Here is a 20,356-nt window from a genome sequence, read left to right on the forward strand (position 1 = left end):
AAGAAAGTTAATCCCACCTGAACTTGATCTTGATCTTCTGGGCAGCTGTGACTGCACAAGTGTTGAGCTGCTGTGTGAAACCCTATGCTTACTTTTTGTGCCTTTCTGGTATCTTCGATTTTTGTTCATTGGTGTAGCTTCCTAACCATTTGCAATGAAGGGGTCCACCCTAACTAGTTTCCCCATGTACATCCTTCCAAGGAATGTTGTCTATTAGAATCACAAACCAAAGCAGCTGCTTTATTTTCCAGTGTTTTGCCTCCTCCCTGTTTGCGTGCTGCTGAAAGATTTCAGTAGTAAAGCTCACGGAGGAAGACACAAGTGCAGGGACTTCAGAGGGTGAACCGGCTGTGGTTTTGTGCAGCAGAATGTAAACTTTGGATGGTGCATACTCCTGAAAACTGTGCCTAAATATTGTGGCACAGTTCTTTCAGTGAGACTGTCAGGAGGAGCTAGATTCAGTGAACAAGTTTCATATTATGAATATATTTCATAAATAACCTACTTTATATAACAGAAAATGCTGTGATTTGAATTCAAAGTAGCAGGGTGATTCCCTGTTCTGTATGTCTCTAACAAAAACAGAATAGTGGAGAATTTAGCTCGGGTAGGATAGTACTAAGGCAAGGGATTAGAGTAACCCAAATAATTAACTGTTTAATTGGAAACTAATAGCTAGGGTATTTGACATAACAGATCGTATTCTTGGCAGTTGTTTCTGTTGTGAAGTTGAACAAAGTTGTGCTTAGAACCATATGCAAATTCAAAATTCGCAACTTCACAGATTACTGCTTCTTTTTGTCCATCACAGTTCTGTAAATTCATCAGAATTCAGATTTGGTTTTGTTTGCTACTAGTTTGAGTACTGCTTGAGAGTAATCGTCCCTGTATTCAACTAGGATTAAAATTTATTATGTCTCAAGAAAATAATCATAGTATTTATTCCTTCCAAGTTAAGTACAAGGTTCTCGTTCACATGCAGTGGGTGTTTTTTGCATGCAAGTCATTTGAGTTTTATGTAGTCCAGAGTTGTACTTAGTAGAACACCATATAGGCACACTTGTCTGTTGTGCGGTATAAAAACAGTAGTTAATTTTGATGAATTTTTAGAAAGAAGTCAGGCTGTAAACCAGACCTTTTGACAACAGCGCAACAGGGAACACCATCTGTTTTACAGTTTGTATAATTTCAAAATGCCCATATGAATTACTCCCATTCAGGTTGTCATATTTTAGGCAGAGTGCTGCTGATCATTATTAACCTGCTGTAATACCTGAAGCAAAAATATTTTTCTCAGAAATAAAACATTAATGCCAGAAGTTGAAGATCTTATACCAATTCCTCTGAAGAACAAATGCTTTCAGGGCATGTTGTAACCAGTACTTGATATTAACAAATCCTTCTGAATGACACTACAATATGATTTCCCCACCCCACCACCCCCCGCAGTTAAGAATGTGTTATTGTGTTAAAGACAGATAGGAAAGTAAATCTTGACAATATATGTTTTAAAAAGCTATTTGTAGTCTGCTCTCTCTCATCTCAATTGAATGGAATTGGCTGTATTTCTCTTCCTAGCTATAATGTTCGTAAATAAGTCTCCCTTTGAATACTAGCTCTCTGAGATTGACCCAGAAAAGGTAGTATAGCTTTCTGTGGTAAGTTAATTCTGGTTTTGTCAGTAGACATGGTTAAAGCATCAGCCACCACTTAGGAAGGAAAAGCTGAAGGAACTGAAGGATGCACAGACAATACTGACAAGTTGCAATCCTTGATTCTTGCAAGATATTATTAAATAAAAATGGTGTCACTGATTACTGGAGCTCTCATTGTTGGACTTGGAACCTAATCTTGCCCAGAATAGCAGTAACCTATGGCATGAGGTGAAAAAAAAAGGCAGTATTTTCTGTCGAATTCAGCAGATCCTCTAGTCCCTCTGTGCAAGCAGCAATCTGTTGAAATGCAAGATTTCAGACTGCGAGTCTGACTGCAAACCTTCAGGGAGCTGCTCTTCCTCACTTGTGACTAACGCACAGGAGCTGACCCATGCATACAGTGACCACTGCAGCGTTAGGAGGACTAAAATAACGCTGAGTTATTTCCAAGTGTATAACACCAGGCACTTTAAAACAGTTGGGTCTTTCTGCTCTGAGGTCCCTCTGGTGTGGAGGTCCCTGGGCAGCTCTTCTGGGGGCAGCATCTGCAGGAGCGCCATGGTGCTGGGACAAACCCGCAGCTTTCCAGTTCAGCTGAACACAGGGATTTTTCCACTACTTTCAGTGGTTCTTCAATGCTGCCTGTACAAAGCAAATCCATTTAGAAATCTTTGCAGGCTTAGAGCCTAAACTGGCTGTAGGATTTTTAGCCTTTCTCTAGTGAATGAGTTTAGGTTTAAGGCTATTTTTTTTTTAAATCCTTTTATCCTAATTGTAACAGGTTGTAACATACAACTCTGATTTTAACAGTGAATCTGGGGGGAATCAGCTGCTTTTATGTTGTCTGATGTGCACTGCATTTCTTCCAGTTGGGTATTCAGGAAATGCACTCGTTATACATTGTAATTTGAATTGAAGTACAAAGTTCGTGGGTCCGTTGATCTTGACACTGCATCAGCTGTAGCTGTCAAGAGTGCAAACTTGCTAGACATAGATTATACTGTTTGCCCTGAATCTTATCTAAACAGAGTCTTTTCTAAGCTTCAAAGATTGTAAGTTTCCACACCACAGTCGCTCCCTCCAAGCACTTCCCTCCTTCCCCCCGTCTTATTCCTCCTCTTTTCAATGTACACCTATTTGAGGGGAACATGCAGTAAAATCCATAGTGCCTGTCAGCACTGCTCAATCCCAGTGTGCTGCATTTTTCCAGACAGGGAAAAAAAAGGTTTTCTTGCTCCATCTATTCAAACTGCTTTTCTTAAGGTTTCAGCACTGTTACCTTGATGTTGCCTCTGATGTGTTATAGATCATAATGTTTATAATGGGGTGGATGAGTTTACCCTTTAAAACTTCCATTGTACTGATACAAAAGAACTATATCTGTTCAACCAAACAGCACAAAGCTATTCAGCCTGTTGGAGAAGAGGTCTGAATTTTGGAGGTGGCAGGGAGTCATCTCTTTCCCTTGGGTAACTCCCACACCTGTCAGGCAGGTGCATCTTACTGGGAGCTGAGGGCTGGGTTTTGGAGCAGTCTGTCCTGGCTGGGAGTTGTGTCACTGGGACTCATGGCACAGAGCAGGCTGAAGTCTCGTAATCCCTGCAAGTCAGTACTGCAGGTACCTGCAGGTGTGACACAGCAGCAAATTCAGTATAGTTCCCATCACCTTTTTAGGATGGGAGAGTTAACAGGCTCTTATCGTAAGGCAGCCAGCTGCAGCCATGCCACTGCTGTAAAACAGTCTAAAATTGCCTCCCCGAATTAGACACCCACATAGCCATCTAACGCTGACTCTGTGAGGCTTACAGGTGGTTATCTACACGGGATATAAAGCTTTGAACAGCTCCACTGTTGCTCTGACGTCAGCGTTCGAGTACAGCGTTTTGGTTTCTTACTCTGATTCCTCACCCTGCTGAAGAGTTGTCTTACCTGGTGCTGTGAGAAACCAAGCTCGAAAACTGAGCAACTACTCAGTATTTCACCTGGCGGGCCAAAAGGAAAGCATGATAATCAGAAATCCAACAAATTCTTCTCTAGCACCCAAGTGAAAAGGAAAGAAATAATTGTTTTTAGTATTCATATGATGTTTTGGTTTGTTTTTTAAACTGGGTTTGATTGGAATTTTTAAGGACCTATTGTTTTATGTCTGATATGGTCACTGCGTGTTGGCAGATTGTCATCTGTTCCAGTGCTGGCTCAGCAGGGATTGCGTGTTATGTCTGCATTTCAGTGGCACTGCCAGGGGACGTTGGGCCTTTTGCCCTTCTCTGTGGACACTCTAGAAATTAAATGTAACTTAACCTTAGCACAATTTGGGGAGAAGTTACTACAACCTTGCCATACTCATTTTTTGAGTAAGATTGTGACATCTGTGCTGGCAAAAAAAGCCCACCCTACAACAACAAAAAAAGCCCTGCTAAATCATTTGTGGTTTAATCATTGTCACATTACAACCACAAAGTACCCTAAGTAGCAGCCAAAAAAATCCTGTTAGGCCTTTTCAGAGCACTTCCCAACCAAAGTGGCTAAATCACGCAGTAATTCTGAATTGCTTTTTTATGCTTTTTCTACTTTGTTCTCGAATAGCTTCTAATAAAACATCAGCAAATAGTTACTGGAATGAGAGTATCAGTGAGTTAACAACAACTGAGGAACAGTTTATCGTGTGATGTGTTAGAACAACTCATCTTTTTAATTGTACTGTTTAAAAAGTTATGGTGTGTTCATTAAAAGATAGGGAAGATTTTTGTTCAAAAAAAAAAAGAAAAGAATGAAATGTTTCTAATAAAACAAGAAATCAAAAGCTTCCCTATCAGGGGTGTGACCAAGTAGGTCACAGATTATTGCAGGGATCTTTTATGATGTTTCTGAGTCCCTAAAACATGGGACTCAGAAATTTCATTTTAGCTGAAATTTGGTGGGTTTGGCAAACAGATAATTAGAGAGGAAATATTTTCAAGGAAGTAAAACAATACTCATTTTATCTTTTTTTTTTTCTGTCACAGTAGTATCTAAGAATATCAGATAACATTTAGGTTGATGGGAATAAATTTAGAAAGACCCTTTAATAAACTTAATACATTAAGTTTGCTATTTTTAAATACGGTGCCTCACACATCTGCAAACCTCTGCCATACTGTTTGCGTGCTATCAGAAAACTAATAACCTCTGTAGTTATACGTTGTTCAATTAATCCATGAACTGTCACATTTCATTATCGGACATATCCACTGTCTGGTCGTTCCTGCGTAGTTCATTCACTCTGTATCTCAAGGGATCTCAGATGCTCTGATTGCTGTTAAAGGTGCTTTTTGTCCAGGCCTCTCGCCCAAGCACAAGCTGCGTGGTAGGTAACATTGCAACCTAACGAGCCTTGGTAACTGAGCTTTCCTGGGGAGCCAGTCACTGGTTCAGTGACCTGTATTACCTGGTATCTCGTTTGGCAGGGAATTAAGAATGGAGCAGACACATCATCAGCAGATTTTCCTGAGTGCAGACTCTTTTTGGTACAAGCTGTCAAAGTCCAAGGACCCTCCAATCTAGCTTTCTAAACCTCATCTGTCAGTGGACTATAATTGGTTTATAAATTGGCTTAAAGATAATAACGGAACTAACTTTTTTACACAAAAAGTATGTCTGCAACTATGATAAACCTTTTTGCACAGAAAGCATGTCTGCAGCTATGATAAACTTCACCAAAGCTTAAAAATAGTAGTCCTGAATAACATACGAGTAAAACATCCTAGTTGGGTGAGTGGTGGTGGGAGGTTAGTGCAGGCTGGTGTTGCAAAACCATCAGCCGTTGCAGTAACTCACATAACTGATGTTAGAGCCACTTGTGTGGAAGTTCTTTTGTTGTGGTTTTTAGTTGTGTTTTAACTGCTTTTTAACTCACTACAAGAATGCTAATATGGTGTTTGACTTGTGCTGCGTCAGCTTGCAATGAGTGACAGAGCTCTCCACCAGACCACCATTAATCCAAAATCTAAAGTGCCTGAACATCAAGTAACCTCCGTGAATTAAGGATTCTTTTTGCAAAATATTGTTTATTCAGCATTGTTTAGTGTTTTGTTTCTTCGCATCTGCAACTGCTGTCCTGTTGGGCAGATTGTTCCCTGGCTGCCTGCACAGACACTTGTTTATTATCACTTTATTTGTTTGAACATGTTAAAGCTATCTACATGTAGATGTGTGCACAGGCATCTGAACAGAATGTGGATTTCTCTGTGTTTTAACACAGGGATTCACATATCCTCACTACAAGTCCTTCTGGCATGTCCAGATGGTGGAATTGCCCATTGTGTGAGAGCACCAAAAAAGTCTGTTCATGGCTCTGTTAGTCAAGTTAGCTGTGATACTTAATTTTTCCCCCCTTCTCTGCTTTTTGCAATTATTGAAAGTTCAGTCTGTATGTATGAAAATTATATGCAGAATTTGAGGACTTTTGATCTTTGGATATACTTAGCTGTCATTTAAGTTAACTAGTGAGTGCAGACATGCCAGCCAGAGATAGCTGGGTTTGCACAGACCATTGTATTATAAATATTCCAATTGCCAGATAAAACTAATACAATTTTAGGTTTAAAATAAATTTGAAGAGTTCTATATTTCTGTATACTATATATTAAATGTGTACAATGTATGAATATACACATAAAATGGACTAAGGTCTTTCTTGAATTATGATGGCTTCCTTTCTTCAGTAGATTGTGTTCTGTACTTTCAAGTAATTGCCTTATTATTGTGAAGTATTTCTTTCTCTTACTAAAGTTAATGTTTTTAAGATTATAAGGGTACTAGGAAATGTTTGAAGATTTGCGTTTAGACCCTCTTTCTTCATCAGCTTGCCTGTTTAAAAAAAGAGGGGGAAAGCTGCTTGTACCTTAGTATTAAAGTTTATTCCTAGCATGATGGGAATCAGCTCCTGTTGAACAAGGATATCATCATCTTTTTTTAGTGAAGACCAGTAAGGTCACTCCACTTAGTTCACTGTCTCTAGTCAGCTCAAATATATCCTCATATTTTGTCTTAGCACACTAGTAATAGTCTGTGTTTGTATGGCTATATTATACAATGCTTGCAATTGAAGTGGTTTGGAGGGGAGTGCCCTAATGGTGCAAAATATCACCACACTGTAGTCATAATAGAATAAAACGTGAAGCCAGACAATAGAATACAAAATGCAACCTATCTATAAACACTTTTTTTAAAATTAAGACTATTTGAACACCTATTTACTTGTAAAACAAGATGTGTACTATTTAGCAGGGCGCCTCCAGCAATAGCTTCATTTCCCTCCAGCCAGAGCTGTCCCAGTGCTATCTGCAACTTCTGAAGTGTGCATGAGAGAGCTGGAGCTGAAGTACTTCCCATCTCTAACAAAACTGGTGGCACTGGCTAGATGATAAGAATGTGATCCAGAGCCGTTTCACTGGGCTCTGTCCGAAGCGCTGCCCTTGTTCCAAGAGAAAACCCAAAGCTACGGATTTTCATCCAGCCTCATTATTTATTTCACAGTGGAGTTTTTTGTTGTCCTCAGTCTCTAATGAAACAGATAAGATGAATAAAAACCAAAACAGGTGGAAAACAGAGATCTCTGGGCGGGAGGAGGAGAGGGGAAATAGTCATGCTTTTTCTCAATGAGGAAAAAAAGGAAAAAGTAAGAGGCAAGGGAAGAAGGGCCTCTAATGGATTTGCTCTGTGCCCAGAAATACTCAGGATTTACAATCACAGCAATCTTTTCAGTTAGGGCAGTGGTGTCATTCATTTGCTTTGTTAAACTTCTGCTGACAAATGGATATGTGGGTTTGGTGTTTTTTATTTCTGATCTGTTTAATCTTTGTATGTCTTCCTCAGTTTGATAAAGGTCGCTCTGTCTCTTTAAGTGGAGCCTGTGGGTTTGGATGGAGAGGAATGGTACCAGCACAGCTGTAGGGGGAAGCTGGACTGCAAACAGCAGGCAACTCATCTTCACTTCTCTCAGGCACCTCATCTTAAGCTGATTCAGAGCATCTGGGATGCTTGTGTTGTGTGTTACAGCAACAGACTTCTGGTCTTCGTTTATATCAAGAGGGGATGAGACTTCAAATCGTTGACGAGGGTTCGATGTTACGTGTGGCTTTGCAGTCATAGGGAAGAAAATAGCAGGAATGCTTAGCTAAGAAATCATGGGAGAGATCTGCAAAGAACATCTAGTGTCCCCAGAAAGAGTAGGCTTTTAGAGCAGTTAGAGCTGACTGCAAAGTGCAGAAGCTGAACTGGGAGTTACACGCAGAAATTCTGGATTCCCCCAATGACAAAACAGGAAAGCAACTGTGATTCAGGAGTACTTCCAGTTTGATATCCATAATGTCGACATGATAGATTGTAATGGTTTCAATATATCATGCAACAGATTGGAGCCTGTTGTGAGATAGCTGTGAAACATAGATGAATCTAGAGAAGTGAAAATTGCAATACAATCAATGTTCAAAAAGATAAATTCTTGTAAAATATAATTATGTTGAACACAGTCGTCAAAAGAACAACTGGTTATAGTTGTATTCTTACTGAAGGAAAAATCTGAATTCCTTTTTAAAGCAGGGAAACCACCAAGACAGCACATTAACAGTAAGACAGCACGTTTTGTGGGTGAACGTCACTCACTCGGGCACTGTTAGCTTTTGTGAGGAAACAGCAACTGAGGGTGTCCAACGTATTCTGCTGCACACCTCTGTCTTATGTCTTGCTTGGGCAAGGAAGGTGCTTCTTCAGCTGCATGCATGCATGCACCAGGCTAAGAAGTTTGATCACTGAGTAATCTGATGGGGAAAAGGAGGCAGCCTGGAAATGCACGTACGTGCTGAGCTGTTTCCCAGCCAGTGTTAACAGGAGCCTAAAGGTGCATTGGTTTCTGTGCGGACGACGTGCAAGACAGAGCAGCTCTTCAGTTTGGTTCCAATCTTTATATTGGAGCCATATAAGACAATTGAATTTTATTTAAGCACTCCTATAGGGTGATTTTATTTCAGCCTTTGAAGCCTCAGTACTTTCAGCAAAAAGTGCTAATGTAATTGTGATATGACATTCATGTTCACGAGACCCTAGAGCTGCGTGTTTAACTGGATTAAAGCGAATGGGGTTTTGGCCTTAAAAATTGCTCGGTTTTTATTTGTTTAATCATGCCAAAATTGAACAAGGAAAATATTCTTCTACTGTACCTTAGCCCTAGTTGTCTTGACTCTGCAACCGCTCTGTTGATGATGACTCAAAGCCATGGTGAACTAATTAAGACAGTACTGTGTTACTAACAAAAGAGCTGCTTTCTTCCTCCCTCCTCCCCCCAGCAGTTTGTCAAAAAAAAATTGTATCCTATACCAAAATAATAGAAATCTAATGTATCCTGGCACTGTCTCTAGTCAACCAACAGTATTTTGTAATGCTGTTTTAGTACGTGTATTAGAGGACTTGTGTTTTACACAGCCCATTAACACAAGGGAGTCATTAATTTCTGGAGAGTCTCTTTGCCAGAAAGATGTGGGCTTTAAATCCACGTACGTAGAAAAGTACTGTTCATCTCAAATGTTCTAAATGGGTATGATCATTACTGAAAATAATAGGATAATAATATTTCGTACTCCGCATTTTAAATAACTGCATTTTACAGTTGACATTCCTTTAGAAAACTCACTGATAAATTTGGATCTGCATTGACATGCTTAGATACAGTGTCTTAACATTTTTTCATGTGGATCTGGATTATAAGGTGCTGTTCTTTCTCTTGTTTGTAGATTTCTGTGCTTCACATGCACGTTAAGATAATTTTCTCTTGTTTAAAGTGTTTTTGGGCTAATGTGGTTGCTCTTTCCACCTTTGTTTTTTATATAAACAAAGGGCACATGTGTTACATCTGCTTTTTGAAAGTCGTCTTTAAAAACTTTTAGCAATAGTTAACTCAGCTGCTTGTTTCTGCTCTCTAAGGGGTCGCCTGGCCTGATATGCACCGTCTGGCTGACAGAGTCCATCTGGAGGAGTTGACTAAAATTGGCATTCTGAAAGGCAATGTCGATGACATGGTGAAGGTTCATCTGGGTGCAATATTTATGCCACACGGACTTGGACATCTACTTGGAATCGATGTGCATGACGTTGGAGGCTACCCAGAGGTTAGTGTTAGTCCATTCTCAATTGCCTTGCAGATTAACCCCTCTCAATTCAATTAGCATTTCTCTTAGTTTATTCATGATTAGCTGGTTGCATCTTCTCAGAGGTGGAACAGATGTGCATTTAAGTGAATCTTTTTCTGAATGTGATATTTTATGCAGTTTACTTTAAGGGAATCTGTTAGTTCATTAAAACATAAATTGCTGATGGGGAGAAGTCAGCTGGATGGCACCCTTCAGGCCTTCTTAATCTGTTCAGTTTCTACATACATTGTGGTGTTTCTTCATGAGTCACTGCTGTAACATGTATCACTCAAGCATACCCTGTGCTGTGGCAGAGAGCATCTCGGTCTACCTGAGACCTGTAGTGGGGAGACTCACTTGCTCTCTTCCAGATGTGAAACAGCTGTGGGAGCCCACTGATGCACCTGGGCTAGTAAATCGCGTTGGTTCTGTCATATGGAAACAATCTGGCTCATATTCCTGTCTTGAACTTCAGTCTCCAGTGTCAACACGGGCACCGATGTAGATGTGCTGTCTGGGGAATGAAAATGGAAAGAAAAAAAATCCATCAAGTCTTCCGGTCTTTGCAAATGTGAAAGCGTAATCTCTTGTATTGAGTTCTGCAGAAAATACAGAATGGTTACCTTTTTCCTTGAATTAACATGACGGTTCATGACTGTGGTCTGAAAAGAGAATGGGTAAAATTCAGTAACCAATGAATGGTAAGATGTTTGCAATGATACTAAAAATTCTCTAAGGGGAATTGAACTTAAGGTTTGAATAAAAAAAGAACGTTACAGCAGCTTCAGAAGGATTTTCTCTGTGTTATGTTTTGGTTATTTGAGGCTAACTGTGTAAGGGTTTTCAATAATACATGATGAAAATGGATCATGTCTTCTCTCTTATTTAAGATGTTCTTTTACAAGAACCTGAAAAAGAAGCTAAGAACTTTTTAGGTAAGGTTTAAGCATATTTTGGAGCTTGTTCATGTTGGGTGAACAGGCTACATAACAGCTGCTGTTGCTGGGTTTACTTTTGCAGGCAGGGAAGAAACAGTATGTAATGTTTGAGGGCTGTCATGTTCGACATATAGTTATTGCTGAGACACAGTACTGTGATGGCTATGTATTAGCATCAGCTAATAAGCTTACATGTAATAAAAATAAAACAAAAATCAAAAGCACCCCTATTCTGATTTTAAGGTTTCTTCACTAGCTAATACAGAAGGGATGGATGTTTGCCCCTCTCTCTCCCCCAAGTGCATTATGTCTGTGTACAAATAGAGGCATTCAGCAACGTACAAGGGATGTGATTACTTGGAGAGTTCATGGATTTAACAATCCAGGACCCTGATGTTGCATGCCTTTGCTTAGGTTGTTTTCACTTGTGTTGTGAAGTAACCTTTCTGAATTTTGTGGATTTAAGTAAACTGGAGCACATGTTTAAGACCTGGTAGGGTAAAGAGAGAACTAAATTTTAGGAACAAGTGAGAACTGTGGGAGTGAAAAGTACTGTGCTTGGTTTTTACTTAGAAACTGTCTGCTTTGAAGATTAGAGCAAGTGCCTTAATTTTAAGGGAGATTTCTACACCCGGTTTGGTGGGAGTATAGAGCAATGGACCCTATGTATCTTCTGAAACCGCAGGTTTCAGTAGTGTGGCATATGAGCTACAGAAGCAGGTTTTTAAATTAATTTGTATGTACAGAGGACCACGTTTATAACAGATATAATTATCTGCTATATTATATAATTTAGGGATCATTTTCCTGAAAGCAGACCAACGTGTCCACAATTTTGAAAGAGCAACCTATTAATAGATAAAAATGGATATATAGGGACTACATTGTCAAATGAGTTAGGTTCTTCTATTTCGTACTTTATGTGTGTAAAAATACCAGAGGTCTATGCAGATAGAGGATTTTATACCTGCATATTAAAATTATTTGTTTGTGTAGACATGCAACTGCGTTCTTACGTTAAGAAAGTTTGCATGGCTAATTTACTTCCAAAATCCAATCCTAAATAAATTTTTTTCTGAATAGGGGGCAGCGTGTATGTGAGCTCATAAACAAATATCTGAAGTTCTCTATTTGCATGTAGATGTGCACATAGATGGATGTGTGGCATCAGCTTAGTTTGAAAAATAATGAATTTGGGGTTCTGCAGAAGAGCAGCCCCTTTAAACTCTCTCTGCAGCATTAATTCCACCTCTGTTAGACCCATCACTTCTCTCTGACCCAAAGCATGAGGCTTTTTCTAATGGGTCATTTGACGAAGGTGAGGTACCTGAGTGTCGGAGCACCTGATGGTGGAAAACCCACATCAAAGCCTGCCAGTGGGGTGAACTTCATTAGGCTTCTCTGGGCTTGAAGCTCTAATGAGAGGCACGGTCCCTGCCCGCGGCAGGAGGGAGCCACAGGGCTGCGGAGCCAGGGCGGCAGTGGAAGGCTTCAGGGGACGTGGTTTTCCCCAGGTAAATCTAAACATGAGCAATGGGGCACCTCTTGTGAGTGTGGTACACTCTGCATTAAATGGGAGAAGGCTTTTTATCTATGCCTCATTGTTCCGTGAGAAAATGCATATTGAAAACATTTAGTACACTGTGAAGTGATTTTTGGTGTGTTTTAAATGTTTACCAGCTAGCGAGATTTTCACAAGGAATTTCATAAAGCCATTTTTATGATTATTGTACATGAGCCCATGCCTGTAGTATCATGCTCTTTTTTCTAGCTGGTTAAGAAGCAACTTATTTGCTTTTGGCTGAGTGAATTTCTGGGAGTATTACAAAGGATTTTTTAAAAATAAAAACTTTCCAAGTGGATATTATTCCATTATTTTTCATCAAGTGTAAACAGTTACATTTGGAATAATACAATAAGCTTTAATTTCCTAATTTTTATCCGTCACAAAGTTTTGTATGTTCCAAAAAAACTATTTCCAGACATTGTTAGCTTAGATTAGTTATTCATTGGTAGCCAAAGATTTCTTTTTTCAAAATTGGCAATAATAAGTTTTCATCTTTTCCAGTAAGCTGCTTTCACATGCGGCATTGAACAAGCACTTTCTTCCTCTTTGACAAACACTGTTAAAAAGCTTGCAGATTTTCTGCAAAGGATACTCTGGGATATTAGAAAATGCAACATTTTCCTTCCTCTTGTTGCTGTGATAAAGAGTAATTAGCTTTGGCCAGCAATAAATGCATCTTAGTAACCTCATTTTAGGACAACGTTTAAAAGAGTGGAACCACCGGTGTTTTCCGGTGAAGCACGTAAGTAAATGTCCTGATTTTCAGACGTACTCAGCACTCAAGAGCTCCTTCGGGAATCGGGTCTCCAGCAGTGTACCATGGTATTCCTCATGGGGAAACCGAGCATCGAACACTTCTTTGAAAATGTGTCTGCTTCTTTTGAGGGTCTAACTACAACTTGAGCAGTTCTGAAAATTCAGCCCCAGTGGTACTAATCACTTCAGAAAATCTGGCCCTTAGTCAGACAGAGCTAGCTTCAAAGGGTGAAAACTCCACTGGGCTTAGCTTCAGCTGTAAAATTTAATCATGGAGATGTTTTTCCCACACTCTCTCATTCGTTTCTGGGTAAATTCGATATGGGATATAAATGAGGGTTTGTGCCTGTTGCAATGGAGAAAACGTGGTAGGTGATCCCAAATTTTCAGACCCTGAGGTAGATGGAGCTGAAGTTTTCATTTAAATCTAGGTTCTGTGTCTCTAGATGCTTAAGTTGATTCAATTTCATGTTATGTTAATTGACTGTAAGGCTCTAAAGAATGCTAAGTACATTTGATGACTTTCTATAATAATAAGCCAGTTAATTTAAGTTAGGTTAATAACTACTGTGATTTTAACATCTTACGAATTAAGAGTTTCATTTGGTTTTGTCTTTTAAAATTACAAGATTTACCTTAGTTTAAAGTTTTAATTCAATTCTCTAGTCTCATGAAAAGCTGATCCTTTCATTGCTCTTCTGCATCAACAAATTAAGGTTAGAGGTTTGTTTTGATCCTGATCCTGGAGTTATCCATGTCCTTCCATTACTGTGCATGCTTGAGGAACATCTCTGCTGCTCAGAGAGGTGTACAGGCTGCATCTGGCTCTAACAGAAAGCTTGCTCCCGGATCCCAGATGACTGTCTAGGGATTTAGGTCACCAAACCTACTAGAGAATACAGGAATAATCTTGTTCCCTTTCTTGTTCTGGCAAAAATTATTTTCCTTATGTATCCTACTTTATGCTGAAGCAGAAGATTTCGGTTTTTTGTGGTTAGCATTGCAAATGATGCATTAATGTTTTTTCCTTTAAGAAGCAGAGGATGAGTTGAATTTACCAAGAAGCCTAAAGCTGTTATGTAGAGCCCCAGTGATGCAAATTGCTTCACATGGTCATACTTTGCAGAGCTTGCTCTAGCTTTGCGTACCCAGGGCCTGCAAACATGAAACAACCTGTATGGTAGGTGCTTATATGAGCAAAGAGTAAAAGGGCCTTTCGACAGTTTTAGCTCTAGGTTTTGTTCTTGTAAGCGATTGTATACCTTGAGAAAAGATGAGGAGAAAAGACCTTCTGCCTCGTGGGGTCCCCTTGAATCACTTCCCTTTCGATTCTTTGAATTCCTGCATAGCAGAGACATATAGTTGTGTGGGCCACTGAGCAGGCAGAGTGTAAGCAAGAAACAAACTGGTGAAGACTTTGAATTCTACAGCATTTCCATGCAGAACAGCACTGCAATCCGTAGTGCTTATTGTTCTCTGTTGGGTTGAACAGCAGCCAGGAGAGTTTCCTGCAGCCTAAGATTCTTCCGTGGGATTTAAGCCCCTCCCAGAGTTAGGCTTGTACCCTGATGTGGCATCTTACATGTCATCAGTTCCCAGCAGCTTTTCCCTGTGAACACAGATGCTGGAGTTTGGGTGTTCATGGAACCTTAGGACTTGAGCAAAGGCAGAAGAGGAGCGGAGGGCTCAGGTGCTGTGTCAGTGCAGTGCCATGGTGCAGCCCATGCGCTGCTGTACCACAGGGTTTCCCTCCTCCTCTGAGAAAGAAAGCGTTGTGGACCTGGGGGTTTTGTTGCTTTGTTTGGATTTCATTAGTTCTGGTTAATTTTTTCTTGATGGAGATACTTGCTTATGTTTCTTTTACTTGGTGAAGTTTGTTGCAAAAGACTTTGTGTGCTAAGAGAGTTTTTATCTGGAGATATTAAGTCCAAATCTTTCAGAAATTTTAGCAGAGACTTAACAGAGCTTGTGTGTGTTTTTGAACAATTCATTCTAGGTGCAGTAGGAGAGAAAGACCAAGACAGTACAGTTCTGCTTTCAATTACATGTAAAAATAAGGTATAAAAGGTTTCGTAGGTATACTTTAGGGGTTTTGTTGTGCAATTTCCACTAATATTACTTTCTAAAGATCACAGAAGACCTTTCATTTAAGGCCCTCGCCTATATATGCTTTCTGTGTGTCACAACAAAACCCATCCATTAGATTTTAAACGGTGCTTGTCATTGATCTCATTTTAAAACAGTGTTGCTGGTAGCTTTTGCAATTCTTTCTCATTTCTTAGGAATTCTCCAGCTAAATATTCCTCTCACCTTCCAGGTTTATGTTGTAGTTGCCAACCTGGTGATTTTTACTGTTTGCCATCTCTTTTTTTTTTTTTTTTTTTTTTTTTTTTTTTTTTAAATCACACTAAGGTTTTAAGAAAAAAGAAAATCCGTGTGGGTTTTTTATTTCCATTATTATAGCAGTGGAGCTTGGTGACATCTGAGAATCAGGAAGCAAAAATGACATGGGAAGTTACTTTCAGAACCGTGCTGTAGTGATGGATTGAAATTCAGCTCAATCTGACTCGGCAAGCACTGGTGCCTCGAATAAGTGCAGGTGATTTTTCCTCATTCCCTGCAGTAACAGGAAACTTACTATGCAGCTTAAACCTGATACCACAGTTAATACCTAGGAAAAGACAAAAATGTTTCAAATAAAATAGCCAGTTAAACATCATGTGCCCTCCATTCCCCAATATTAACTTTGAGCTGTGTCCCAAAAGCTCCAGCTAGTAATTAGATTCTCCTGCAGAAGTGGAAACGTTGACTTGCAAATGCCACAAGTGGTATGTGATGCTTGGGGCATGTTCTGTAACCTGCTGCTGATTTCAAAGGCAGAACTGACAGCAGTTCCTTCAGGTGACTATAGGCAGCTCAGGCTGCTGGGAAAAAGCAGGATAGATTGAATAAACTGATCTTCATTAGTAACGTTCAGCAAGAGAAACAAGGGCTTAGAGAGGAGGGACCAGGAGACAAGTGAAACGGAATTCAAGACTTTTATTAGCTGCACAGGCCTCCGTTCTTTTTACAATAAATGAGCTAATTAGAAGTTGGGTATACACAGTGGGAGAATAGGGAAGAGTGAAAGAGCTGAGATTTCACTTCGGTGTTCATTTCATAGAATCTAAATATAATGTTAGTATTCTGACTAATTTAAGTACTTGATTGCACTTAGCTTGATAAAATGGTTAGGACTTCACTGTATTGGATGTGGTCCAGCTGGGACTAGTCTCTTTGCCAGGCTCAAAAAAGTTCTGTGATGATTTAGCTGGAAAGAAGTACCAGAAAATCATCTGTGCCGCTACACAAGTCTTTAGAGTTCACAGTTATGAGCAGCTTTGGTGATTGTTGCTGTGGCCATGTTTTGCTGCCATTGCTGGCTTGAGGAAACTTTTAGGTGATGCCAATTAAGCGTTGAAGCCCCTGGTTTTAGGGGCGAGGGTGTCCTTGCATCTCTGTGCTCATGCATCCCAAGCTAGTGTCGTGGCCCTGTGGGTGATGACCAGCCAGCACAGAGACATCACCTGTGGTTTTCTTCTGTTCTGATGCAAAGACAGACCCAAGATCAGGCTCACCTGAACGGGCCTGGAGCTACTTCTGCTTCTGATGGCTTTTCCTGGTGGCTGGTGTCTGTGGGACAAGACCAGCACGATACACATTGCAGTTCTTCCATGGAAAGAGCAGCATATATCGCCATTAACCATTGAGTTGCTTAGGAGCAGGCTGTAATTCATCCTTATACTGAAGTGTATTCTGGGCATATTGCAACTTCTAGTCTTTCACAGCCACTTTTCTGGGGAATAGGCAGATTTGCATACTTCCTAATTCCCTGCTTATTCCAAAAATAGATATATATTTTATATTACTGCACACTTAATTTGAACTTTTATTTTGCTTACATAGTAATGAAATCAGTTTACATAATAATTCTCTTGTTCCCTTGACAGTCCTTATTGCCTAGACATGCTGGGTTTTGTTACCTTACATGAACCATTAATTGGAATCTGATGTTCTTGGCAGGAGTACAGTCACAAATGACAGTGTCGTACATCTGTGCTTACTGTGGGGGGAGTGTCTTAATTTTAAAATGTGAGCAGAACCTCCAAATAAAACCAGTCTTAGAAAACAATTTTGAATGTAGTCTGTTGTTGCAGTATACATACAAAATACTTCTTCAAAAAGTAATTTTCCCAGAATATCACTGGGAGTCTGTGTTTGGATGCCTAGGTGTTAATATTTTCTAGATTATTCTCTACGCTTTTTTGAGGAAAATTACCAACTTATGCTTTACAGTTGTACAGCACTGAGTGCATCAGCGTCCTGCTCCATGGCCAGGCCTCCAGGTTATAATGGTAATAGAAGCAGATATCCACACAGCTGCTGTGCCAGCATTCAGATTTTTACTATTCATTTCATCCCTCTACAAAACAACTTCATGATGGTTGTTGAAAACAAGGCTTTCATGTTCAGCTGCAAAATGTAGGGTCCCTCCTCACAAAGGAGAAAACCCAGTAACGGCAGAAGATTCACATTCACTGATGGATGACAGTGTGAGGTTTCCCCATCAGGCTTTGCTCCCAGCAGGGTTTGACTTGATGGAAAATGGCAGCGTCCTTGTTTCAGACCTGTCTTCTATTTGGGGGTGGTAGTGTTTGGGGGTAGACTAAAAAGTCATTAAAAAAAGCCTCAGTTTGTCCTAGTTTTCATAAACAACTGCAGCAGACTGAAAGCTGAGAACTCTGAGCCCCTGGACCTGATGGCCATGGTGGCTAGCAAGGTGGTCACAAGTGCCCAGAGAGCTGATGTCATTTGGGATGCTGAAGCCATAGTCCAATGTATGTTTTAATCCAGCACAGTTCTCAAAAGAAGGAGTGTTGTCATCTCCCCAGCTTGGTCACCTTCCCCTTCCCACACTCTGCTCGTTCCCTGTCCCAGCTCACATTGTCCTTCACCCTTGCAGCAAGCTGGACTGGGGCTGTCCTCCGCTCAGGGTGTGCATGGCCATGTACCTGCGATAGCCAGGACCTGTCTGTCTCTTCATCCATTTCGTGCATCTCTTGGTGAACATCTTGCTAGCCTCTATTAAAAGGGACCTTAGGTCTTCCTTGCCTCAAGCCTGCCCACTGCTGTCCTGCTTACTGTCTTTGAAAAGCTGAGCTGTGTAACCCCTTCTCCAAAGGCCTGCTAGAGCTGCTTTCATGGAAGAGGTGTAGCCGCTGCCATTTGCGCGTTGACTTAAGTGCCTGCAAAATCCGAAATCTGGAGGTGAAGCCAAGAGCTGACACAACCTAGAGCTGAGCTAGGACGGGGGGGAAATATCAAAAAGAGTTTGTGAAATCCTTCTAGAATAGTTAAAATTTTACTTTTGGGGGAGCAGCAGTATTCTGGTGCTTGAGGGGCCCTCCCTGCTTGGTTAACGGCCTGGGCAGCCTGTGCTGCTGAAGGATGTTTCCAAACGTGAATCCCTGGGTCTTGCTCCTGAGTTGTAACCATGCTGTTAGCTTCTTGGAGGAAGTACTAAAAGCAGAATTGGGCTGCAAGGAGTCCAGACAAAATACCTACACGTTGCTTTAACACCTACACAGACATAAATGAAGTGGGCATCGAGGATTTATTGTCACACCTGGTGCTAAACCTCATTTGTTTTAAGAAAAGGCAAAAAAAATGCGGAGGCTGTGCCAGGGCTGCCTGCAGAGGATGTTTGCCATTGTTTGCCTTGCTGTGCATTCATCTTTCTAGCATCTGTCTTGGATCGACTGTCTCAGAAAAGGCATTTGCAAGCAGCGTTGAAGAGAAGTGTACTTAAAAGCCAAATACGGGTTGGTTGTTGTAAAGCAGCCGATAGATAGTTGGCAAGACACCAAAAGGTCCAGACGCTAATCTAATTGTTTACAGCTCATGGAGAGATTAATCCACTAGATCGGATGCCCTCATTTCCTTTATGCGTTACAATGAATTTGTGAGATGCCAGACCCCATGGGGCAAGAGCAGAAAGAAAAATGGCTCCGTGTCAGTGCAGCTATTGTTTAAAGTTTGGAAAGATATTGATTCTCTTTGGGTTTTGATAAGAATATAAATGCAAAGTGCCTTGCTTAATATTGGAATATTCTTGTTTCCTAGCCTCAGTATAACAAATGTGTGTTTTCTTACTTTAGTGTAATATAATGCTCTGCAAAATTCAAATCAAACATAAGAAAAAAATGTATCGAATACACAGTGAAAATGGTCAGGATACACTCGCTGGCTTGCAGGGGCACTGAGAACTGTAAATGCTCTCCATCTCAGAAAAACAGGCAGACCTACCCACAAATGTCCAGGCTGGTTAGCTGTGAAGATCTTGGTGGCTGTGAGATGCTGTGCATTGGAACAGAATAAGCTCTGCAAAGGGAAAAAAAGCGACCCCAGTATTGCTTGGGTGACCAGTGAGAATAAAACAAACACTGCTGAGTGGCTGTTGCAAGCAGGATTTCTGTGAAATAGGCTTTCTCTGAACTGAAAGCGAAGCTCAAGAGCAAACAGTGCTGTGGAGCTCTATCCACTGTGGAGAGGGAATGATTCAGTAAGAGAAAAACGTGGCTAATCTGCAGGGTATGCTCCAGCACCACCACCCCCCACCCCACCCACCCACCCCGCATCGGTGTGACAGGAACGCGGAGCACAGCTGTGCCCAGACATGCTGCCCTGGCACGCAGGGTGGCACCGGGCAGCACGTTTTGTCCTGGAGAAAGGAGGTGTTTCATCCTTGGGATACAGGTCACACTGCTGGTGATGCTGAAAGGAGGCACCCCTTCTGCCAGCAAGGAAAAGTACTGTGACTGGCCAGAAGCAAGATTGGGGAAAGCTTGGTGGAGACCAGATCAATAACACCGTCATCTTGCAGACCTGTTAACCTCTGACTTAAGGGCTTAAAGCGGAAAAGTTTTTGTGAGCAAAGTGTGTGCACGTTTTTGTAAGCTGTTGGGCCTGTGAGCTGTTTATTGGCCATCATGATATTTTGTTGATGAAATTTTGCTACAGTTGCAAAGAATTTTTGAAAAACTAATGGGATTGAGATATATTTATTCCAATGTTGCAATACCTGGCACATTTTGGGGAAGAAAATTAATATCCCAAACTAGTCTTTGCAGTGTTTCTAATTCCTTGACTAAGCACGTCCTCATATATCATTTTGCTTTACCAGCTTTTGGGAAGAAGAGAATGTTTTTCTAGTCAGGACTTGTTTTGACTTAGTTT

General features: G+C 40.7%; 1 protein-coding gene across 1 annotated transcript in view; it reads left to right on the plus strand.

Moving 5' to 3' along the window:
- The window catches only part of PEPD (peptidase D), a 141,342-nt gene that overhangs the window by 111,261 nt on the left and 9,725 nt on the right, over nucleotides 1-20,356 (plus strand). Inside the window, exon 13 of the mRNA XM_055818519.1 lies at nucleotides 9,615-9,799. Within this exon, the coding sequence (XP_055674494.1) occupies nucleotides 9,615-9,799 (185 nt within the window). The remainder of the gene's footprint in view (nucleotides 1-9,614; nucleotides 9,800-20,356) is intronic.

The sequence above is a fragment of the Falco peregrinus genome, chromosome 14 (assembly GCF_023634155.1).
Source record: "Falco peregrinus isolate bFalPer1 chromosome 14, bFalPer1.pri, whole genome shotgun sequence".
Lineage (NCBI taxonomy): Eukaryota > Metazoa > Chordata > Aves > Falconiformes > Falconidae > Falco > Falco peregrinus.